The sequence below is a fragment of the Uloborus diversus genome, chromosome 6, assembly GCF_026930045.1.
Source record: "Uloborus diversus isolate 005 chromosome 6, Udiv.v.3.1, whole genome shotgun sequence".
Lineage (NCBI taxonomy): Eukaryota > Metazoa > Arthropoda > Arachnida > Araneae > Uloboridae > Uloborus > Uloborus diversus.
Window position 1 is genome coordinate 43,277,471 of NC_072736.1, and position 21,277 is coordinate 43,298,747.

The 21,277-nt window shown below is 32.7% G+C and overlaps 1 protein-coding gene across 3 annotated transcripts in view; it reads right to left on the bottom strand.

The window, feature by feature from the left end:
* The window catches only part of LOC129223874 (aquaporin-10-like), a 169,584-nt gene that overhangs the window by 58,993 nt on the left and 89,314 nt on the right, over positions 1-21,277 (bottom strand). For all 3 annotated transcript variants that reach the window (XM_054858242.1, XM_054858241.1, XM_054858243.1), the window contains exons 3-4: positions 8,594-8,720; positions 1,015-1,152 (exon numbers count right to left, since the gene is read on the bottom strand). In XM_054858242.1, the coding sequence (XP_054714217.1) occupies positions 1,015-1,152; positions 8,594-8,720 (265 nt within the window). The remainder of the gene's footprint in view (positions 1-1,014; positions 1,153-8,593; positions 8,721-21,277) is intronic.

Here is a 21,277-nt window from a genome sequence, read left to right on the forward strand (position 1 = left end):
AGCTCGCGTGAACAACCCAGCTGCCCATATGATGGCAGTTTATATGAGCCACCATCTAGCTCTTTACACGCTATAAAAAGTCTGATTTTTTCTGTAAAAATTTTTTTTTAGAAGAAATATTATTATACATTTAATGTTTGCTTCCGTGATTCGGAGATTAAACCAAGCAACTAAATAACACTTAGACCTAGTAAAAAATATGTACATTAATGAATTATATACATTTATAGGAATGAAAAAGTCAAGAATAAGTCACTTCAAAAAACAAATAAAAGCAAACATGCGTGGACAAAATTTGGAAAGGCAAACAAGTCAAAATTCAGAACAATAAATCAATGCCAACATGAACGAAATGAAAATTTCATGCACAGTGAAACGATAGTTATTTTATAAAGGACAAAACTTGGAAAACTCTTTAGTAGACAGTGGCCGGCAGTATCAATTTCATTGTCTTCGCTTTTTTGAAGTAGGGGACCACTTTTTTTACTCAAAGTGCGAAACCATGATTTTTTTTTCCATTTTGTTTAAGTTAATATACGTAAATACATTATATGATATCAGAAATATATTTTAATAAATTAAAACATAAAGATCGCATCTTGGTTTTGGTGGAAACGATTTTACCAATTATTAATTGCCTTTTGCATAGGTCGCCATTTAGTTATTTTTCAAAGCGGCGATTAACAGATGGCTTTTTACTCACTATTTTTTTTTTTTTTCTTCGTCTCCCTGTGGCTGATGGCGACTGATAGTTTTGCGCTTTGCATTTTGAGAATGCTTGGCTCACATTCTTTCATAAACGTATACTATAAACATTCGAGAAACGAACTAATTCTGTTCATCTGCAACTATTTTTCTTGTGCGAACATTTTTTCTTTAACAGATTCAAAGCAGAATTGTAACCAATAAAAATGAGTAATTTCACGGTTATCTATACCTTGAAAATGATGCAGAGTTCGAACAAAGGGTAACGATTTAACTAGTTGAATTTATGAGAGTGATAGTAAATCTTACCAAAGTAAACAGCATACAAAACTATGGATGATACAAATGCTCCAGCATACTGAGCGAACATGAAGGGTATAACTTTCTTCCACTCCAATTTTCCAACAGTTGCGAATGCTACGGACACTGCTGGATTCAGATGAGATCCTAAAAAAATAATAATTTCTTGAATGAAGAATACGTTATTATGCGTATTGAGATATTAAGTAAAAATAAGCTTTCAATCAGGGCTGCGGAGTCAGCGGGAAAATGACCGACTTTGACTCCGGGAATTTTAGAACCTTCGACTCCGATTCCTTTACCCCAAAATTAGTCCAAATACAACTTTGAGGAAAAATGACTGACTTTGAATTGAAATCTTAGAACTTTGATCCTTTGACTCCCGACTCCGATTCCAACTCCTTTATCCCAATATCAGTCTAACTGCGACTCCGCGAGCACTGGCAGAGTTGCGGACTTGGAGGAAAAATGACCGACTTTGACTTCGACTCATAGAACATTGATCCTTTGTACTCCAACTCCTTAATCCTTTATCTCAAAATCAGTCGAATTGCGACTCCGATTCCGCAGCCCTGATTTGAAGGATAATTTAATTTTGTTTCAATGAAAAAGTTTAAATGTATTCTTCTACAATTTCATTGGATATTCTTGTCCTCAACCCATAGGATTAAAAGTGTTTGGAAGTTAATTTTGTAGCTGATTCCATATTGAAAGCCATTTTTACAAATATGCTTAAGCTCTCCAAACTGACAAAAATAGAAGCGACGATAAGATATACAGTGGACGCCGGTTAATTGAATCAGTGGTTAATTGAATCAATCACTTTAATGACTCAAACTGTCAAAAACGGAACAAAATCCAGTTTTATTGAATTAACCGCTTTATTGAATCAGCCGCTTTGTGGAATCAAAACTGTTTACAACAAACGTGATTCATATAATCAGCGGCCACTCTAACAGTATGTGTAAGTGTTGAGTAACGTTGAAAAACACTGTTTTGATAATAAGATGATGATATAATCTTCTTTGTTCCTAATATCTGTTAAAAGTTGGTGGGCATTTTGGATAATCTACTAAAAAGATTATAAAAGAATTTCTGAAAAAAAAAAAAAAAAGAATCATTGATTAATATTATATTGCTCTATTCCTCTGAAACTAAACAGAGAATATACATGGCTTCCTTTTCATATTACTGAAAATATTTCATAAGATAAAATCTGTTAAGAATAATGAAGTGAATTAAGATCTATATATATATCTGGCGGTTCAATGACTATCAAATGACTAAGCTAATACCAATTCATAGTATTCTTATTTTAAAAGATTTTAACATCATTATAAATCAAAATGATATGCATACTGTTTGACCGCGGATTGTACGTAATTTGGCAATCTGCCAAGTAAAGATTATTCCATCTGAATTAATCTAGTAGGGGAAAAGGGAAAATAACGATGGGATTTTGATACACGCTTTTTATAATGTATAATGTAACTAGTGCCTTATTCATTTATTGCATTCTCTAAAATAAAATAAGGGAATACAAAAATAGTTACCATGGAAACAACAAAAAGAAAAGAAAATATTTTCATTTCGTTCAGGAACGTCAAAGCAAAATGGTAAGCTCAAAACTTTGTTGTGAATAAATAAATCAATTACTTTTTGCCGTGAGAATAAAGATCGAATATACTTCAAATTTAAAAAATGTTGCTGTGAGCAAACTTTTTCATTTTTACAAAACTAAGGCTAAATAATAGAGAGGCGAAGTGCACATCTGTAGCAAATGAATTAACACCCCTATAAACTAATAGATACGTCCATTTCCGCCTATAAAACGGATATCAGCCTTTCCATGTAATCGATGGTCAAACAGTAGCCTGCTTGTGCGATCAATTAAAAACGTACCAAAGTAACCGCCCCTAAGTAGGAGCTAAGGCAGAAGTACATACAATATACCAGACGGCCCGGTTATATTCTGAAAACCTGTCTCCGGGATGTGATAACTGGGCTGTCTGGTATAGGGGAGAGTGTTGTACCTTGGGACACTTGTCATATTTTAACTTTTAACGTAAATTATTTGAATCAAATTTAAAATCTAAAAGTCACATTAAAAGACCCCAACATACTTCTATGCAATATATTTTTTAAAATTCAGACAGTTTGAAAATAAAATATTGCCAGTCATTTAAAGTAAAAGTTCCAAGCTGTTCGAAGGTACATCCTGCAGTACTGTGGGAAAGTCTTCATGATTCAGGAAACAGCCATATACTTGAGCCAACTTTTCACCAGGAAAAAAAAAAAAAACTTTTTCTATGGTGGTGAATTAAATCATGATTAATTAATTATGAATAATGAACTGTTATCTAACATTAAATGTGTTAAAATGACTACATAAGATTAGAACATTGTTTCATGTTCCTAAACATATCTTAATTATTAAGAATCATGCATATATTGTACCTTGGAACGTGTCCTAAGGTACAAAATGTTTGGTTTTCCCAAGGTACAATCACCACGTTGTTTAAGAAAAACTAAAATGATGGTCAGTCAGGATGCACTATCATTATTCTCTCATAAGCAAAATAGTTAATGTACTACTCTTTTATAACAAAATAAAATTCAGTTGATTAAATTTACAAATACAATGACTGAAAATGAATTAAAAATAAAGAAAATTCACTTTGGAGTCATAAAATTTTCTTTCTCTCTCAAAATGATCCATTTTACTCATTTGATGCTGATTTTTACTATGGCACCATTTAGTGGTGAAGATTGCTATTAGAGATTACAAAAACATGGCTGCTAAAAATAGATTCTTAGAAATTAGCAGTGTCCCAAGGAACAACACTCTGCCCTATTGTATGTATCATAGCAAGTCGGAAAAAATTCTCTACTTAGCCGCTGTTCATAAATGATGCCACACTTTTTTTCATATTTGACCCTCTCTCACCCTTTGTCACGAAGTTTCACACTTCACTTTACCCCCTTGCCCCCTCTTGTAAAGTGTTACGTACATCCCCTAAACGTATTGTTTTAAAAAATGCGCGATGTCACACTTCTTACTACACCCTCCCACCTTTGTCATAACTGCCACAATTTTACGAACATCTCCTCCCTCCTCGAAGTGTGGTATCATTTGTGGACAACCTTTTAGTGGGTGAACATTATTATATTTCGCTATTGCAAAATGGATGGCAATGGAATATCTATTTACTGACAGAATTCAGCGCAGATGATGTAGAATAAAATACGCTATTTAAGGGATGGTGGCCCAAAGCGGGTAGGTTTTCGAAGAATGCTCGAAAATTGTAGGTTTTGGTCTTTAATCGCAACAATTTCGGTTTTATTTCCTAGCAGGGTTCTTGAACTTCAAAATAAAAAGTGTGATTTTGTATTATTTCAGACCTAATATTTGTTTATTATCAATCTTTACAAACACTTGAAAAACCCGCTTTGCCCTACCAGGGAGCCCAAAGCGGGTAAGCTGAACTAATTGTGATTTGGTACATTTGCCAATCAAATATGAAGCTATAACTGATTAAAATAATTGACTAGCTACCTGCCATTATAAAAAAATGTATCTAAAACAGTTTTACTTTTCCAAATTAAAGTCAGCACATTTGTTTATAAAGCATAAATAAATAACTGATTCAATTAATAGACTAATTAATTGCCGTCATAAAATTAACTTTTTAAAGTTATGCTTACCCTATTGATATAGAAAATCAAAGTCAGCACACGATTCGAGAAATCATAAATAAATATATGATTAAATCCTATACCCGCTTTACCCGACCTGTTTGCCCGAAGGCATATTTTTTATTTCAATTATTTTAACCTTAAATTTAAAAAAGAAACAAACGAAATGACTATCGTATTTTGTAGGTGGTTTGTGTCAGAATAACGTAATATTATTGACAATCAAAAAAATAAGCTGGTCTTCGACTAATCACAAGTTACAAAATTTCAGTCTTTTTTTTAGAAATGCATCTTTTTTTTTTTTTTTAATTTTAAACCTGGTTGCGCTATGCTGCTTTACTGCTGCTTCGCTGGACTGATTAAAACTCGGGGGTGTTCATGCAAACACGACATACGTATGCATCGCCGCTTACACACCATGGGGGGGGGGGGCATAAAAAGGCCTACCCGCTTTGGGCCATCTACCTGCTTTGCGCCCCCCCCCCCTCTACTTATGGTATCAGTTCATAATGTAATAGTATTTTTTTTAACAATGGAAATAATTGGATCCAATCATTACGTGCAATGACTAATACGGAGCATTGAGCACTTTTTTTTTCGTGATTTAACCTTCCCTTAGGAATTTTAGAGAACTTTGTGCCGGCAAACTACCAAAACATCACTTCGTTCCGAGAGCCAGTTTTAAATAAAAACATAAATCCATCATACCTTATAGTATGTTCCACTGCAACCCTATTAAAATACAGCCTTGCATTTAAATTGATATTCTGATCTCGAACTTAAGGCAAACAATGAGAACTGGATAGACATATCCAGAAATATGAAATTTCAAAAGAAGTTTTTCAAATATCTGATGACATTTAAATCCTTTCCTGTTGTTCATCTACTTTCAACAAAAATGTTAATGAAGAATGTAGCTGGAAAACATCATCATCCACAATCAGCGGTAGTCATATCCTTGAACCACCTTTTACTTAAATTAAGAAAGAACTACCTTAAAGATGTGTTGTGGTGTACGGCTGAAATACCTTGAAATTACAGAATATGAAGCTCTGCAATTTGCTTTTATAAAGCTCTTGGGTATGATTTTCCCTTTCAAGTGTCTTTTGTGTTGCAAAGGCCTCATAGTAGGAAGGTGTTCCCGAGGAAAGCATTTTGTCGCGTTGAAAGCTCATTTCTCGTTGGAAACATAAAGGAAATGATGGGTGAAACGTTAATGTCTTTAGCATGCTTCAGATTTTTCGAAAACAGAGAACACCCATTTATATTTAGTTTTCTTTCCTTTCTTAAGCATCTAAAACTGTTTCGCCCTTTTCTGAAATCCCTTTATCGCCCTTTTATCCAACGAACAAGGTTTTTTATTAAGTAAAATTAGCAGAAATGAAGTTTTAAACCATTTTCAACCTAAAATAAATAAAAAGTTTTGCGATGAAATTTAGAAGGTAATTAAACAAGTTACTAGATGCACACAGTTTTGTAGACAAGTGTTTCAAGGCTACAAGGAACTCCATTTTACATGCAAGAGGAGAGGTGAGCTTATAAATGAAACAAAATTCCACAATTTTTTTTTCATCCACAAGTTTATTTCTTTTGCATTGAAAAGGAGTTTCTTGGAACTTTAAAGCACGTGCAACAAGTTTTTGCATTTTATTATAAGTTGTATAATTACCTTTTATATTTTCAAACTGTTTTTAATACACTTTACAGCTAAGAAACTTTTTAAATTTTTCGAGCAATTTTATTGTCCTTTCAATTATGCAGTGATAATCAAATGTAAGCTCAATCGAATAAAAGATTTTATCCAATTTGTATTGCACTTCATATTTTTGAAAATATTATTTCTTAAAGTCGTTAACTACTATCATCACAAAATTAAAATTACAATGTTATTGACATAAAATGGTATTTATGCTACGCTAAAATTTAAGCATCGGTGTTTTATTTATTTATTTATTTATTTATTTGTGTGTAAAATGTTACAGAAGTTGTACTTTTGACATTAAAAAATGTTTAATTTACGAATTCCAAGTCAACTGATTTATTTTTTATACAAAAATGTTTGTGAATGCCTTTTAAAGGTTAGCATTTAGTTGACATTTTCTCAGATGCAGGGGTACAAAGAAAAAACGTAGACACACATAATACATTATAATTTTAATGCTAATGAAAATATTACGACCAAACTTCAAAATAAATATAAATAAGTTATTTCGTCTAATATATTTACAAATTTCCGACGAGACTACTTCCAGCCTTAATACAGTGCTTTAAATGTGTCATAAAATTTTTGACTGTGGTCCGCAACTCATTTACTGATATTTTATCCCGTTTCTTGCATAAGGATTTTTTTTTTTATTTTTTTTTTATAAGGGATGCCAAAGTTTTATGCAGTTTAGCCACACACCCTTTTCTTCAAGACGTTGAACTTTTCTTCAAGACTTCCTCCTGCACTGTTGAACGACGTCAACGACCTAATCTCTAATAGTTTGGGGTATGTGCTAGTGGGAATACACCACTTGTTTTTGTTGATCAAGGGAAAAAAATTAATCAAGAAACATATCGGAAACCCATTTTGGAAGATGGTGTCTTACCTTGGTCGCAAAAGTTCCTTGAAAACAAAAGATGGACCTTCCAACAGCATTCCACACCCGCACACAGAGCAGAAGGCACTCATGATTGGTGGAAAACACATTTTTCGGAATTGATTGGAGATCAAGAATGGCCCCCGTACTCCCTAAATTTGAACCCAATGGATTATTCTATTTGGTCCATCTTGGAGACAAGGGTGTGTGCTAAACCTCATAAAACTTGGGCATCCCTAAAGAAATCCTTATGTGAGGATTGGGATAAAATAATAGTGAGTTGCGGCATATAGCCGAAAATTTTGTGACACGTTTATAACTTTGTATTAAAGGTAAAGAAAATTTGTAAATGTATTAGACGAAATGATGTATTTATATTTATATTGAAGTTTTTTGCAATACTTTTATTAGCATTTAAATTATAATGTATCATGTGTGTCCAAGTTATTCCTTGTCATCTTGTAATATATTGGGAGTACAATTAAATTTATTTTATCTTAGGCTGTTAAAAGTTAAAATCGCGATGACCGTATTTGATTAAATTATAAATTACGAAACAGTACTCTACACTTTTCTAAACTTACTCCATATATATTGTACATTTATCAGTTCTTTATTTCTGTGCATTAAAATGGGGTTCAGTGCAAATTTTAGTGTAAAACTTGAATACAAGTTTCATTCTATTTTTGTACGCTGGTACTTAATTATTTTTAATAAATTAATAGATAAAATTTGTATATCATGTAAAAATTATCAATTTCACACATTTTTTGCGGAACACTAAAAGCTATTTATCATGTAGAACCAAATATAATGTATGTAGAATCAACTGGAAATACTACATGTTAAAGTATAAAGAATGAAAATACAAAGATATTAAACGGAAAGGCTAAAGTATTTGTAACAGCTAAAAGTCAAGCTCATTTTTTTTTTTGAAACTTTTAAAAAATGTCTTCTACTTTTTATTACTAGCGTACTGTACGTTCCCTATAAGGGGGAAGTCCAACTTTGAGAACGTTGTTTGTTCATCGGAAGTTCACCGAAATGTGAAAGGTTTTTCTGTCGCTGAATTGAGCTGCGTTACCTGTGCAATATTGAAGTGATGATTTTTCAATTCAAGTCTACGCCATCAACAGTTTCTTTTTTCAGGAAACTTCCCAAGAAAAATATACATATTTAAGGTCAGACCTTATCCTATCGTAGCCAAACTAAACAACACAATTTAAATTTATTTTTACATGAAAAAGTTTTTCTTATTACAAAAATTGGTTAAATTTTGAAAGGAAACTAAAGAAAGTAGAAAACTGTACCTGATACGCCTCCTGTGACAGCAATTGCAAGCATCAAGGCTAAGCCCCAACCTAGAGGTCCGGCTACAGATCCCACATGACCAGCTTCACTGAAAACGATAGAAGCAATAACAGCGTTGCCAATGAGCTGCAATAAATAAAGTGCACCATAAGAAAACTGCAAAAATTATGGTTTAGCTTTCAGCATCTCATATTCTGCTTTCAATATTAGTTACAAATAATTTATTTGGTTTCAAAATTTTATACCATACAACTTATCGCTTACTGGAGATAATAGAGGTAGGAGAATGTTGGGCAACGGGAAATAACGGGGCTTAGTAAAATGGTGAAATAATCATTCTGCTTTTAGAGCCCAACTATCTAGTAATATTTCATTTATGTAGTAACACATGTAGTCTACTCCAGTCAAGAAGAAAATGCTTCTGAAAATCAAATATGATAATACAAGCAGTTTTAAAAAACAGACACTCATATTGTAACACTTTGTTGTAGGTGAAAAATTATTTTTGCATTTATTAAATGATAAAGTTTTTGTTATTAACATTTTAAGTATTAATTGAGATCTACTAATATTCAATGCAATATTTTTTGTTTAATATTAAGCTTATTTGTATTTTAAACGCTTTATACAGTTTGTCAAGTGCATACTCGACAAAGTGGATTGTGTAAGAAACGAAATAATTCATTTCATTAATTATTCAATCTTTTATCAAATCACTTTCGTATTCATATATTTATTACTTCATTTACATTCCTTCATTTAGTAATTCATTTATTCATTCATTCATTCACTTATTTGCTTATTAATTCACTATTTTATTCAGCGATTTATTTTTTTCTCATTTATTAACTTATTTATTTATTTGTTTATTGTTTCATTTATTTATTCATTTTTTATCATCTTATTTATGTGATCAAAAATATCTCTAATAATGGAATAGAAATTATTTCATCAGAAAAATAATTTATTTCCACTTTTGCCTCCTTTTCACTAAATCTCAAAAAGGTGAAAAAATGTGATAATTATTAATTGAAAATCTGAATCCAATGTTCATTTTTTTCCGCAGTACAAGCACAAAATTAGTTTACCAAACTGGTGCGTAGTTGCAATTACTTAAAATTTCATGAATATTTTAAGGTAAATATTACTGCAAAATGAAGTGATTAGTACCGAGAAAATTTTACTATAAATTGTACCCAGGGGAGACCCGAACTTAAATTTTTTGGGAAAGCGGAAATTCTCAAATTGTCGTATAGAACTCCAAATTTCCCTGAATGATGATAATTTTACCGAACGGAGCACCAATTTTTGCCAAATGACGATGATTTTTCCGAATAGAACGGCTAAAACGGATCACATTACTTCCAGAACCACGAGTTTATCGAGAATACACTCCGCATGTACTCGACGTATAGTTAGTGGCGCCAATCTTCACATCCATCCTTTATTTCCGAGCCAGTCCAGCATCCTATCCACTACCACTAGGCTACCTTGGGCTAGAACCCCTATAACTGGAGAGGCCGACGCATCCGCCATGTTGGAGCAAACGTACTTATCGCAAAACAGGGAAATACAGAATAAAATACATTTCGTAGAACACTGCAACAGGGTAGCAAAGATTACAGAGCATTTATAACGTAATGATAGTAAAATTATGAGGAATAAATCGATATTAACCTCACACAAGCGAGTTCCATTTCCAGGCTGCCAGTCACTTCGTCGGCTATTAATTATCTATTTATTTTTCCTTCCAGCGTCTGCTGGGAATCTGAAGAGCTGATTCCTTTTTTTTTTTGTGTGTGTGTGTGTGTGTGTGTGTGTGGAGCTGGTTGCACAATTAACAACCGAACAACCACCCATTTGACTCAATTTAACATATGCTAAAGAAATGTAAACATCAGTCAGGCCCGGACTGGCCTGCCGGGCAACCGGCCACATGGCCAATGCGCCCCTATGCCAGAAAAGAATTTTTTAAAAAAATAAATCCCTTGCAAAAAAAAAAAAAAAAAAAATCCTTTTTTTTCTTTAACTGACGATTTTTTTACCCTCTAACCTTCTATTCCTGACACCTCGAAATTCCTTTGTGCAAAAGTTTTGCGGTAAGACTTTTAGCTAATTACTGAGTCTTACCGCACTCTTACCTGCTGGAATTATTTTGTCTTTTCAAAAGGGTCAAAATCCCTGGTATTAACAATTTTAATAGTAATAAAATTTGCCTCCACTTTTTTCCTAAATGAAAATTGTATACCTTGTTTTGTTTCTGTAACAGTGTATCTCATCAAAAACAACCGTGTTGTAAAAATTTCCCCGCCAAGAAAACGTTTAACTTTTCCGCACAAAAAAGAAAACCTACATCCTAAACCCAAAAACCCTCAGCCATAAAAAGTTATGATATCTAGTTTGCCCGCAAAGTAGCTGCCAAACTACATCCTCCCTCTTCTCCTTTTCCATCACAGCTACTTCCATTAGAACCTCCTCCCACCTTCAGCTTCTCAGAAATAAGGATAGATCTTTTAAATTGTTTATCTTGTTTGGCGGGAAGCTTTTTGCTCACCACACCAAGCAACCACTTCACTTTGAAAAGCTTCCCGCCAAACAAGATAAACAATTTAAAAGATTTATCCATATTTCTGAGGAGTTGAAGGTGGGAGGAGGTTCTAATGGAAGTAGCTGTGATGAAAAAGGAGAAGAGGGAGGATGATTGTTTGGCAGATACTTGGCGGACAAACTAGATATCATAACTTTTTATGGCTGAGGGTTTTTGGGTTTAGGATGTAGGTTTTCTTTTTTGTGCGGAAAAGTTAAAGGTTTTCTTGGCGGGGAAATTTTTACAACAGGGTTGTTTTTGATGAGATATCACATCTTTTTGCATTGATATTATTACTTTGTCTGTATTTTTAACCGACTTCAAAAAGGAGGCGGTTATCAGTTCATACCGTATGTATGTTTTTTTTTGTTTGTTTGTCAGCTCACAGCGTCTCACCTAGTGAACCGATTTTGATGATTCTTTTTTTAATGGATAGCGGATGGCTCAACTTAGGTCCCATTACTTTGCTTGATCATATTTGTCCTTTAGAAAAAAAGTTATGGGCAAAAAACAACAAATTTCATGCAATTTCCCTATTAAATGATTAAATATAAAACCCATTGTTATAAAAGTTTGGTGCCATACGACAGTAACATTAATAGTAATTGTAGTGATAATTTTGAATGAAGGCTTCTCTGAAGCAAGCATCAAATTTCTTCAGCGGGATATTTCGATAATCGGGAATCTGGCGCTGACGTCTCATTTTTGGCATAAATAACTTGATTTTGGTAATCCTGCTGATTTATAGTAAGCCTATGTGAATTATCGAAATCTTCCTTTCTTCAGTGCTATTGCGCCATAGTAGGGATAAACCTAACCTGGAAGCGAGGTGATGCAGTGATTAGGATCTGCTTAGCCTTCACAATGCTACCATTTGGTTTGCCTCAACTACACAGTAGTATTTTTATCGTTATCATCTACGCTAATAACAGATGATCAGGGATAAGTAAGAAAATACAGGATTGCATAACAAACAACTTGTATGCTGTGAAATGGAAACTAGTTAGGGAAAACGTAATACTTAAATGGTTATAATTAAAATTAACTACACATGAATTCCAGAGAGGAACAAAGATAAGTTTTTAGTGCCAATCGCCTAAAGTTTAATGCGTTTTTATAGTTTTTTTTTTTTAGAATGGAATTTTTATGAAAAAAATAAGGCAAAGTTTCGTGATGATAACTTCTTACTATTTCTGAAATACCTACATTTACACTAAAAAGAATGAAATAAAAAAATTTTGAAAAAAAAAATAGAACCGACCTCAAAATTTCTCTAAAAAGTGAAAAATAATTTTATTCTTTAAACACCATCGATAATGCTTTTAAACATAGTTTTTGAATTCCTTTCTGGAGAATTTTGGGGGAAGAAAAAAAATTATTTTCCTCAAAATTCAAATTCTACATAGCAATTCAATTGATTAAATTTAATCACATTTTAAAATTTTAAATACATATTGATCGTAAATTTTTTAGAAGACAAACCAATAATGATGATTTGTGAAAATTATTTATTTATTTATTTTTTGTAAAAACATTGATCTCTAATACAGTGTTGAAGAAACAAATAAAATTAAAAAACAAAGTTACCTATGTCGTACTATAAAGTTAAGAGCTGTACCAGGGTTTGGTAATAATCGTGGTGCGAGAAGTATAGATTGTGCTGGCTGAATAAGAAACAAAACGAGCTGATGTGTACCTCACATGACTTCCTTTTTACACTAATTTAATGATAATAGCACCTTAGAGTAAGCAAGGAAACACTTTAAATTCCAAACAAACTAGCCAGTTTGTTTGCCAAGAGTGCCAAACAAACTGGTAGCTAGTACAAGAATTAGCACTGACCAGACGAGTGACCGAAGCAATGGTTCGGTTCAACTCGAAGATTGAAGGCAAGGCAGGTATATTCAGTAAGTTACAGCCCTATAGCCAGGGAAAGAACCTCTCTCTATCATCCTTAAGAGGTTTTCCACCTCCAGCTCAGTCATTCCTATGCCGGGCTGATGAGTGCTAATAAGCACGAAACTGCAGTCCTCGGCTGGAATTGACTGAGTTGGCGGTGTATTTCATGTATTTCTGCCTTAGCCCTGGCTATAGAGCTGTAACTTACTGAAAATAAACATTAGTTTGTTCCCACGAAATCTTTAAAATATAATATTAGTATAATGTTTATGATGATAGGTAAACAACAAACAAAATATTAATAGTTAAACTCAAATTTGCGTAACACCCCGTAATTTAAAAAAAAAGATAGTTTGAAAAATTGCAAGACATGTGGAAGTTCTGCTTTTTTCTTTTATTATTTTTATTGTACTCCGGGTAGTATTATTATAAATCATTGTTGTCTTTTGAAATTCAATTGCTGCAACAATAACATTTTTGCAATGTTACAATATTGAAAACCCTCAAACGTAACAATGAATTTTTATTAGCCACAGCAATTGAAGTCTTCTCATTATTGACAAATTCGTTTCATTTGTTTTAAAGCTGTATAGATTGAAGCTTAAAAAGATTGCTTTCTTTTGAATTGCTGTTTGAATTGTGATTTATTTCGGAACTATTAAAGTCTAGCTACCTCTAAGATGACGAGGATGGTTAGTCTATTTCTTACTCTTGCTCTTTATATCTATTTCGGAGCTAAACTCACCGACTACATTGGTTACCACGATGTGTCGGGATTCTTATACAGCGTCTCGGCCTTACTATTACTTCATGCATTGGATTGCTTGAGGAAACACCTCAACTTGCTTCTCACGAAGCCTGTCATCAACAAAACAAATGTGGCTACGCAAATAAGTGGACACAAACTCCACGTTATATTTATAATTTGCAAACCCATTTACAACAAAAATACTGTGGCTACTCAAACTCCGCCACCAAAACCGCCAAGAAAACCTGCGGTTAACAAAAAAATACCTTAAAATGGATGGATATTAACTTATTGTGACTGTATATAGTGTAAATAGAATTTTGTACATATTTATTTTTAAATTAGTTGACGCCTTTGCTTATGAATTTCTTGAAAAGTGATTATTTTGAAAAATCTATGTAATTATTAATGTTGATTTGAAAAAGATGAAATGTTTGCTTATTATGAAGATAGTGACACTGTGACTGTTATGTAAATGTTTGATCGATCACCAAACTATTGACTATATGAATATTTGATTACCAAATTATTGACTATGTTCAAGTTTGATAGATTTTAAAACTGTTTTCTATGTGAATATTTGATCGATCACCAAACTATTGACTATGAATATTTGATCAATCACCAAACAATTGACTATGTGAATATTTGATTGATCATCAAACTATTGACTATGTGAATGTTTGATCAATCGCAGAAACTACTGACTATGTGAATGTTTAATCCATCACCAAACTATTGACTGTGTGAATACTTGATCAATCACCAAAGGTCCAATGGGCCGTGAATACTAACAATGACTTATTACGGAACCGAATTGATGACTTTACTGACTGATAGCGACAAGGCAACTACGACGACTATTCTCTGATGTTGATGACTTCCAAGTGACGAAAATGACGACTATTCACTTGTAGTGCCTGGGGATGTTTATTCATGATGATGATTACTGCTGACTACCGGTCGAATGACTCGAAATTTGCTGCTTCTTCGCCTCTTCAAAGCTCGTTCTCTTGTCTAGTTTTCCATTTCTTGCTGCCTTTTCCACAATAAACACACGTTTCGACGACAAAAATAGATCAATTAAAATCAAGATAGACTTTTTTTAGAATGATTTGTAGTGCATTCTATCAGAAATGTGATTGCATAACCGATAAAACTCAAAAAATGTAATACAACAAATTGCTCCAAATAAATTAGTTTTTGGTCTAAGATTTGTCTCTGTTTTTGTTATAATGTTGTAATATGTGACTTAATAACGATGAAATAAAGTTAATAACTCTGTTTTAGTGTAGAATTAGAAAGGTACATAAGAATTTCTCTTGACAATTTCGTGAAGGTTTTCAGTTCTTCAGCATGAACAGGTTAATTAATCAAGTCTCTTTTTAAACACTTGTTTTACATTTCTTTTTAATCACAAAACATTTCATATTCAAAAGTGGTTTACTTTGTTTAACTTTTATTCTGCAGAATAAACATTAACACTAATACAGTAATAAACCAGAAGTTCTTGCAAAATGCGAAGAAGCTTCTTTCCCATTCACCAACATTGAATGTGTAAAAATAGCCTTTATATGGCTCTAGTCAGTGGCCAGGGGGGAGGGCACGCGGACACGTGTCCCCCTGTTATAATTTCGCTTACAGACAAAATCACATACTTCAACCAAAACACACACACACATACAAATTCTTGCTTTCGAGATTCTAAGTTCTCGATTTCAAGTCGATCTATCTGTTTTGGAACATTACTTTTTATCTCAAACATTTTTTGACTGCAGAACCCTATACTATTTAAGAATAGGATATGTGAGTGCATTTTCTAACATCTATTCTAATGCATATTCTAGAAAATGCTATGTCTAGCATTTTCTAGTTTATTCTCATTGTGGTCAACTACAGGCAGAGCGTAAACCAATACTGTAATTCTCCAAATTACAAAAATTGAAGAAGGTTTACTGGTAGAAAAAGCTTCAAAAAATGAAAATGAAACGACAAAACTACAGTATGTTCCAAGATAAGTAACAGTAGAGGGAAGCAATGCAGTATTGACATCAATTGGCATAAAAAAGAAAAAAGCCAAAAAATGAAAAACAGTATGTAACGTGTGAACCGATAACAATAAGAAGCAGTATCGAACAGTGTATTTACAGCATCCAATTCGCTCTTAGTTTGGGCTCATCAGTCTGGACTAGTTATATTGGAGTTGCAGGAAATAAGCTCTTATAAACGCTGAGTATGTTTTCACTAGTGTAGCTGAAATTACTTTAGAAAACCAGCGGAGGTGTCTAGGTTCGGCTTCGCCTCGAAAAAATAAGGATCAAAGCTACGGTTCAGACAGAAATTTGTATGACTTCTGCTAAAAGTATGAAGATGCATTCAGCGTTTATATGAGGTTAATTGCCTTCATCAAGGTTATGGCTATTGTTCCACAATGATGAGCCCCAAATAAGAACGAAACTGCAGTCTCTGGATGCTGTAACTTTAGTTGGGAAAACCCAACCTTGCAGCGCTGTGAAGGCTACGCAGATCCTGATTACACTATTACGACGTTGCAAGATTAGGTTTGCCCCCACTTTTCGCAGTTCGTAGTTGCTTCCAATTATATCTTAGCTCTGACAACGGGACAATAATTTGTAGCTTTACATAACAATAAGCATCAACTAAAATGACAATGGGGTTGTTTCCTTCAGTCAAAAGTAGTACTTTTTGTCACTAAAATTGATAGAATAAGCAAAAAAAAAAAAAAAAAAAAAAAAACATGAACTCAGAAAATACTTTCATTTTCCCAACAGTTATTTTTTAATTAATTTTTTAAAATGTCCGATTCTTCAAACAAGGCGTGCTCTTTATGACGTCACAAATGATGCACTAAGGCGCATCTTTCTACCGCATTTCCATGTTATGATAATCAAGAAGGGAATTATAATTGCGCTCTACGCTTGCTATCAACCATATCGTGCCAATTATATATCGCGAATTAAATATTTTGGATCGTGAATGGCAACACTGAGTGGCATTTCATCGTTTGTGATGTCATCGGCCGAAGCGTTAAACGATGAAAGAGCGCCGATTTAAGTAATTTTTTTAAAATATTTAACTTAAAGAAATTATTTAAAAATGGTCAGATTCTATGTTTTTAAGCATGCTCGTTCAGAAAAAAATACTTTCAAAATTTTGGAAACGACCCCATTAATAGAAAACATTTTGTGACACGTTATTCAAAACATTACGCTCTAATTTGCAATAGAAAAAAGAATGAAATAAAAAAAATTTGGAAAAAAAAAAATAGAACCGACTTCAAAATTGCTCTAAAAATTGAAAAATAATTTTATTCTTCAAACACCAGCGATAATACTTTTAAACATAATTTTTGAAGTTGGCGCAAAAACTGAAAGTGAAATCCAATGTAATCATACTTCGTTCATATTTTTTTCAGAAAATCATCCAAAGTTAGGAACGAAGCATTTATATAGTTACTCACATATGCATAATGTATGTGGTAGTGAAGAAACTGAGCCCGGTTAAATTTATAATTGAGTTATATGGCTCGCTTTTGCGCCAACTTCAAAAATTATGCTTAAAAGTATTATCGCTGGTGTTTAAAAAATAAAATTATTTTTCAATTTTTAGAGCAATTTTGAAGTCGGTTCTATTTTTTTTCCAAAATTTTTAGAATTGAGAACTCCAAGTCAGAAAATTTTCAATTGAAACAACGCTGTTTTGTGTTTTTAAGGAACGATAATGGCTAGCCTAATTTTGCGTCAAGTTATTTTCTGACTATTAAGATTCTATGTTCATTTTGCGAGAATTGGGCGGTTTAAATTTTATTGCAATTCTTGTATCCTCTCTGTTGCAAAGAAAACTTCTTGGATAATAAAATACTATATTTTAAATTATATTGTTTTCGAGTATTTTACAACTTCGCAATAAATTCTATTACAGTTTCTTTATTTGACAGATTATTCAACATTTTCATGAAGGTTTCTTTAAATGTTTAACAGCTTGAGGGCTGTTTTTATCTAGCTTTTCACTTTTTGTTTAATTACTTTTTTTCTTAAATCGTGGATTATTTTACGTTTTATGGAATAATTTTAATTGTTTGGTGATTTATCTTTTTCTTGAAAGAAGTCTTTGTCTTGTTTAATACCTAGTTTTGTTTAAAAGTTCATTTAAAAAACGAAATAACGCATGTTATCACCAAGCAAGAAAAAAAAAAACCTAAGCCATTAAATAATTTAAATTTGAATGTGTCAGAAGATCTATACACTAAGCTCATTAAAAGTCTTGCTTTAATTAATTGCAAAAATTTTTTCAGCTAACAAATTATTGCAAAGCACGGATATTCACACACATATTTCATATATTTTCAATTCATTATGTGTTGTTTGAAAAATCCATCTTATACATATAAAATCTGAGTATCTATCTATCTATCTATGTCCAAGCTTCTTCTCCCGAACGACAGTGAACTGACCATCGAACCAGGTATCGATGGATTCGTCATCCTCCCGTCTTCATGTTTGGCTATTTAACATAATCCTCCGATAATAATTAGCGGAGATATCAATTAAAAATTATTAATTATGACTCTTAGATTTCAAAATAAAATCCATATTTTTCGAAAGCTTTCCTCCATTCAAATTATTATTCAGTGCTTCAACTCAACTTTCCGGATGAACGCTTTTATTAAAATTTACAGCGTGAAGAAAATTATTGAGATGAAAGATCTGTTGCCATTTTTTTTCTCGAATACACACAGGTAAAATTCTTGTTTTTGTTTTGAGGCTTTTCCTGTAATCACAGGAGATTTAAAATGTTTACTTTTTGGGGGTTTTTCCGCAATCTGCCGCAAAATTTCACTGACTTTTTCTTTTTCTTTTTTTGGTTCAAGCCTGAGTGTTGAACTTGCGTCACTTGACATAACTTTTATTTTCGAGATGGACCGTGCAAAGCCGGGCGACGCAGCTAGTTAATTTAGAAAATACGCAAACAAATAAAAAGTGCTAGTTTTCGCTTTCAATTAAAAAGTTATATGTGCCGTATTCATATGCGTACAGTTTCATATAATTTGTCACGTAAAATATTGTAATGGTTTAACCCCAGTTTCGCGCCAACATTTAAAATTTCTTCCCTCCATAAATATATCAAAACTGAAAAACTGCGGGAAGGAAATTTCGTATCGGCAAAACTTCGGCCCTGACATCAGTAGCAATGCTATTGCTGCGAAGCACTGGATCGGTACCAACATTTCGTTTATTAACAGTTTTAAAATTTAGCATGAATAAGGGTTAATTCAAGTTGAATGTTTATTCCGCGCTAGAAATCATTTCTGCTGTATATCTCTACATAGTATAAAATGAAGTCTTCAGAAAGCGTCTGTGTGTTTGAACTCGCAAAACTCGAGAACTACTCGGCCGATTTCGCTGAAATTTTCAGTTTGTTTCTTTAAGTTCTAAAAAGGTTTGCAGACTGGTTTGCAAAAAAATTCGATGGAATAGTTCTTTTTTTTTAATTCCAATTTAGGCCCAATTTTCACATAAATTCCTGAATATGGGGGAGAAAATTACTTGCACATATATTAATATTATGTATCGTTGGAAAGAGTAGAATTTCGCGCGTTCTACGCAATTTGTTTCAATGCTCTAACTTACTTACGGCGGGAGTTATTTGCTTTTTTAGCTCGAATTTGTTTAGACTTAGCTGAAATTTAGGCACTACTTTTTTCATTAAATCTATCAATAAAAAGTGAAGAAATTATCCCACAGTTTTCTTTTTGACAACATTGGAAAAAGCTTTTAGACATGTTTTACTCTAGATCTATCTCGACCTTTGGTAAAAAAACTAAGCTTTTATCTTGAAAGGAAAAAATGTTACAAGCCTTTTTAAATCAAGTTCAAGAAAAATCTCATCTCCATTCAAGTTGTTAACCATTTTATTTTCGCGTTTCCAAGGTTACGATTTCTGAATCCATTAATTCTTTCCATCTTTCTCTTTTTAATATCTTAAACTTATTTTATTTTGTGTTTCCATGGTTATGCTTTTTAAATCCATCTTTCTCTTTTTTATTCCTTAAAAGTATTTTAATATCTGTAGTCATTGTTTGGAAGGGAAATGCATGATGTTTTTTTCTTTTACTTAAGCCTGATTGTTGAACATACGTCACTTGACGCAACTTTTATTTTTAAGGTAGACAGGGCAAAGTCAGGCAATGCAGCTAGTAAATAAAAAAAAAGAAAAGAAATTAAACTAAACTTGTAGCATAAGTACAGATAGACCTCTATGTGCATATTTGAATTTTCACACAAAAGAAGAATAAAATGACTCACAAAAGAGCTGGCAAAAAGTTAGGGTCCGTATGCATATTTACACGAATATTATAAAGTCGAGCGTGCCTACTTAAATAGACTCCGTATTTATTACAAGAAAATAATATTAACAATATTCGCTCATATAATTGATGATGGAATGTTTAGTCAGTTTTTCAACTCATTAGAATAAATTCTTATCCTTTCAAAGATTTAAAACAAAAATCATCCACTGATCAAACATTCGAATTTTTAGCCGTAACTGTTGAATCACATGATACCTCCTACGTCTTCCATGTAGTAATAAATAAAAACACGAGTTTACCTTGATTCTACGCTATTGATTGTGGAATAGCCCTTGACGAAAATCCATCACTATAGAGCACAATCATGGAAAATTTCAGATTAAAATAGACTATCGATTACGGATTCCTCTGGAGGGTTACAGGAGCCTGTGCGATTAATTTCCGTCGGTTTAAGATTTGCGGTGTCACATTATAGAAGAACCGGGAACGACTTTTACCATATTTATGAGCTTATGAAACGAATCCATTTATTACTTTTTTTTAAACTCCATTCCCTGTGTTTTTCCTTTCTGATGTAAAACAGTCTGATATAAATTCACGACAGTTCCGCAATGTAATATTACTTTTGCGCCTTGTATTTGCTCAAAACATTGTCGATTATGAAATGTCTTTTCAAATGGGATTTTCTTTCTTTGCCTAAAGATATATAAATAGATAGTTCACTTTGTGACAAAAGTCAAATGAAACGCAAAATTTGTTTTCACTGCACGGGGACTGGTGAAAGAGAATGTGTTGAATGATACTGGGGTTCCCTAAGTGGGAGCCGCGGCACAATAACATACGAGGGTGCTACGAAGTGTCCACGTAATTTAATCTTTGTTTTTTCACATCCAGGAGGAAATTCTAATTGCTCTAGTGATTTGAGGACTCGGTTTAGTAATCAGTTTCGTTATTTATGCCCTGCAACAGAAAATGTGAGTCTTTCTGAGGCACACGTAAAATTCAAACATTTGTCTTTAAAAAAGTAAATCAATTAATAAATATTTCGTATAAAAATAAAGCTAGCGATTAAGGATGGGTAAAGAGAAAGTTTTTGGAGGAAGCACCGAATATTTAGA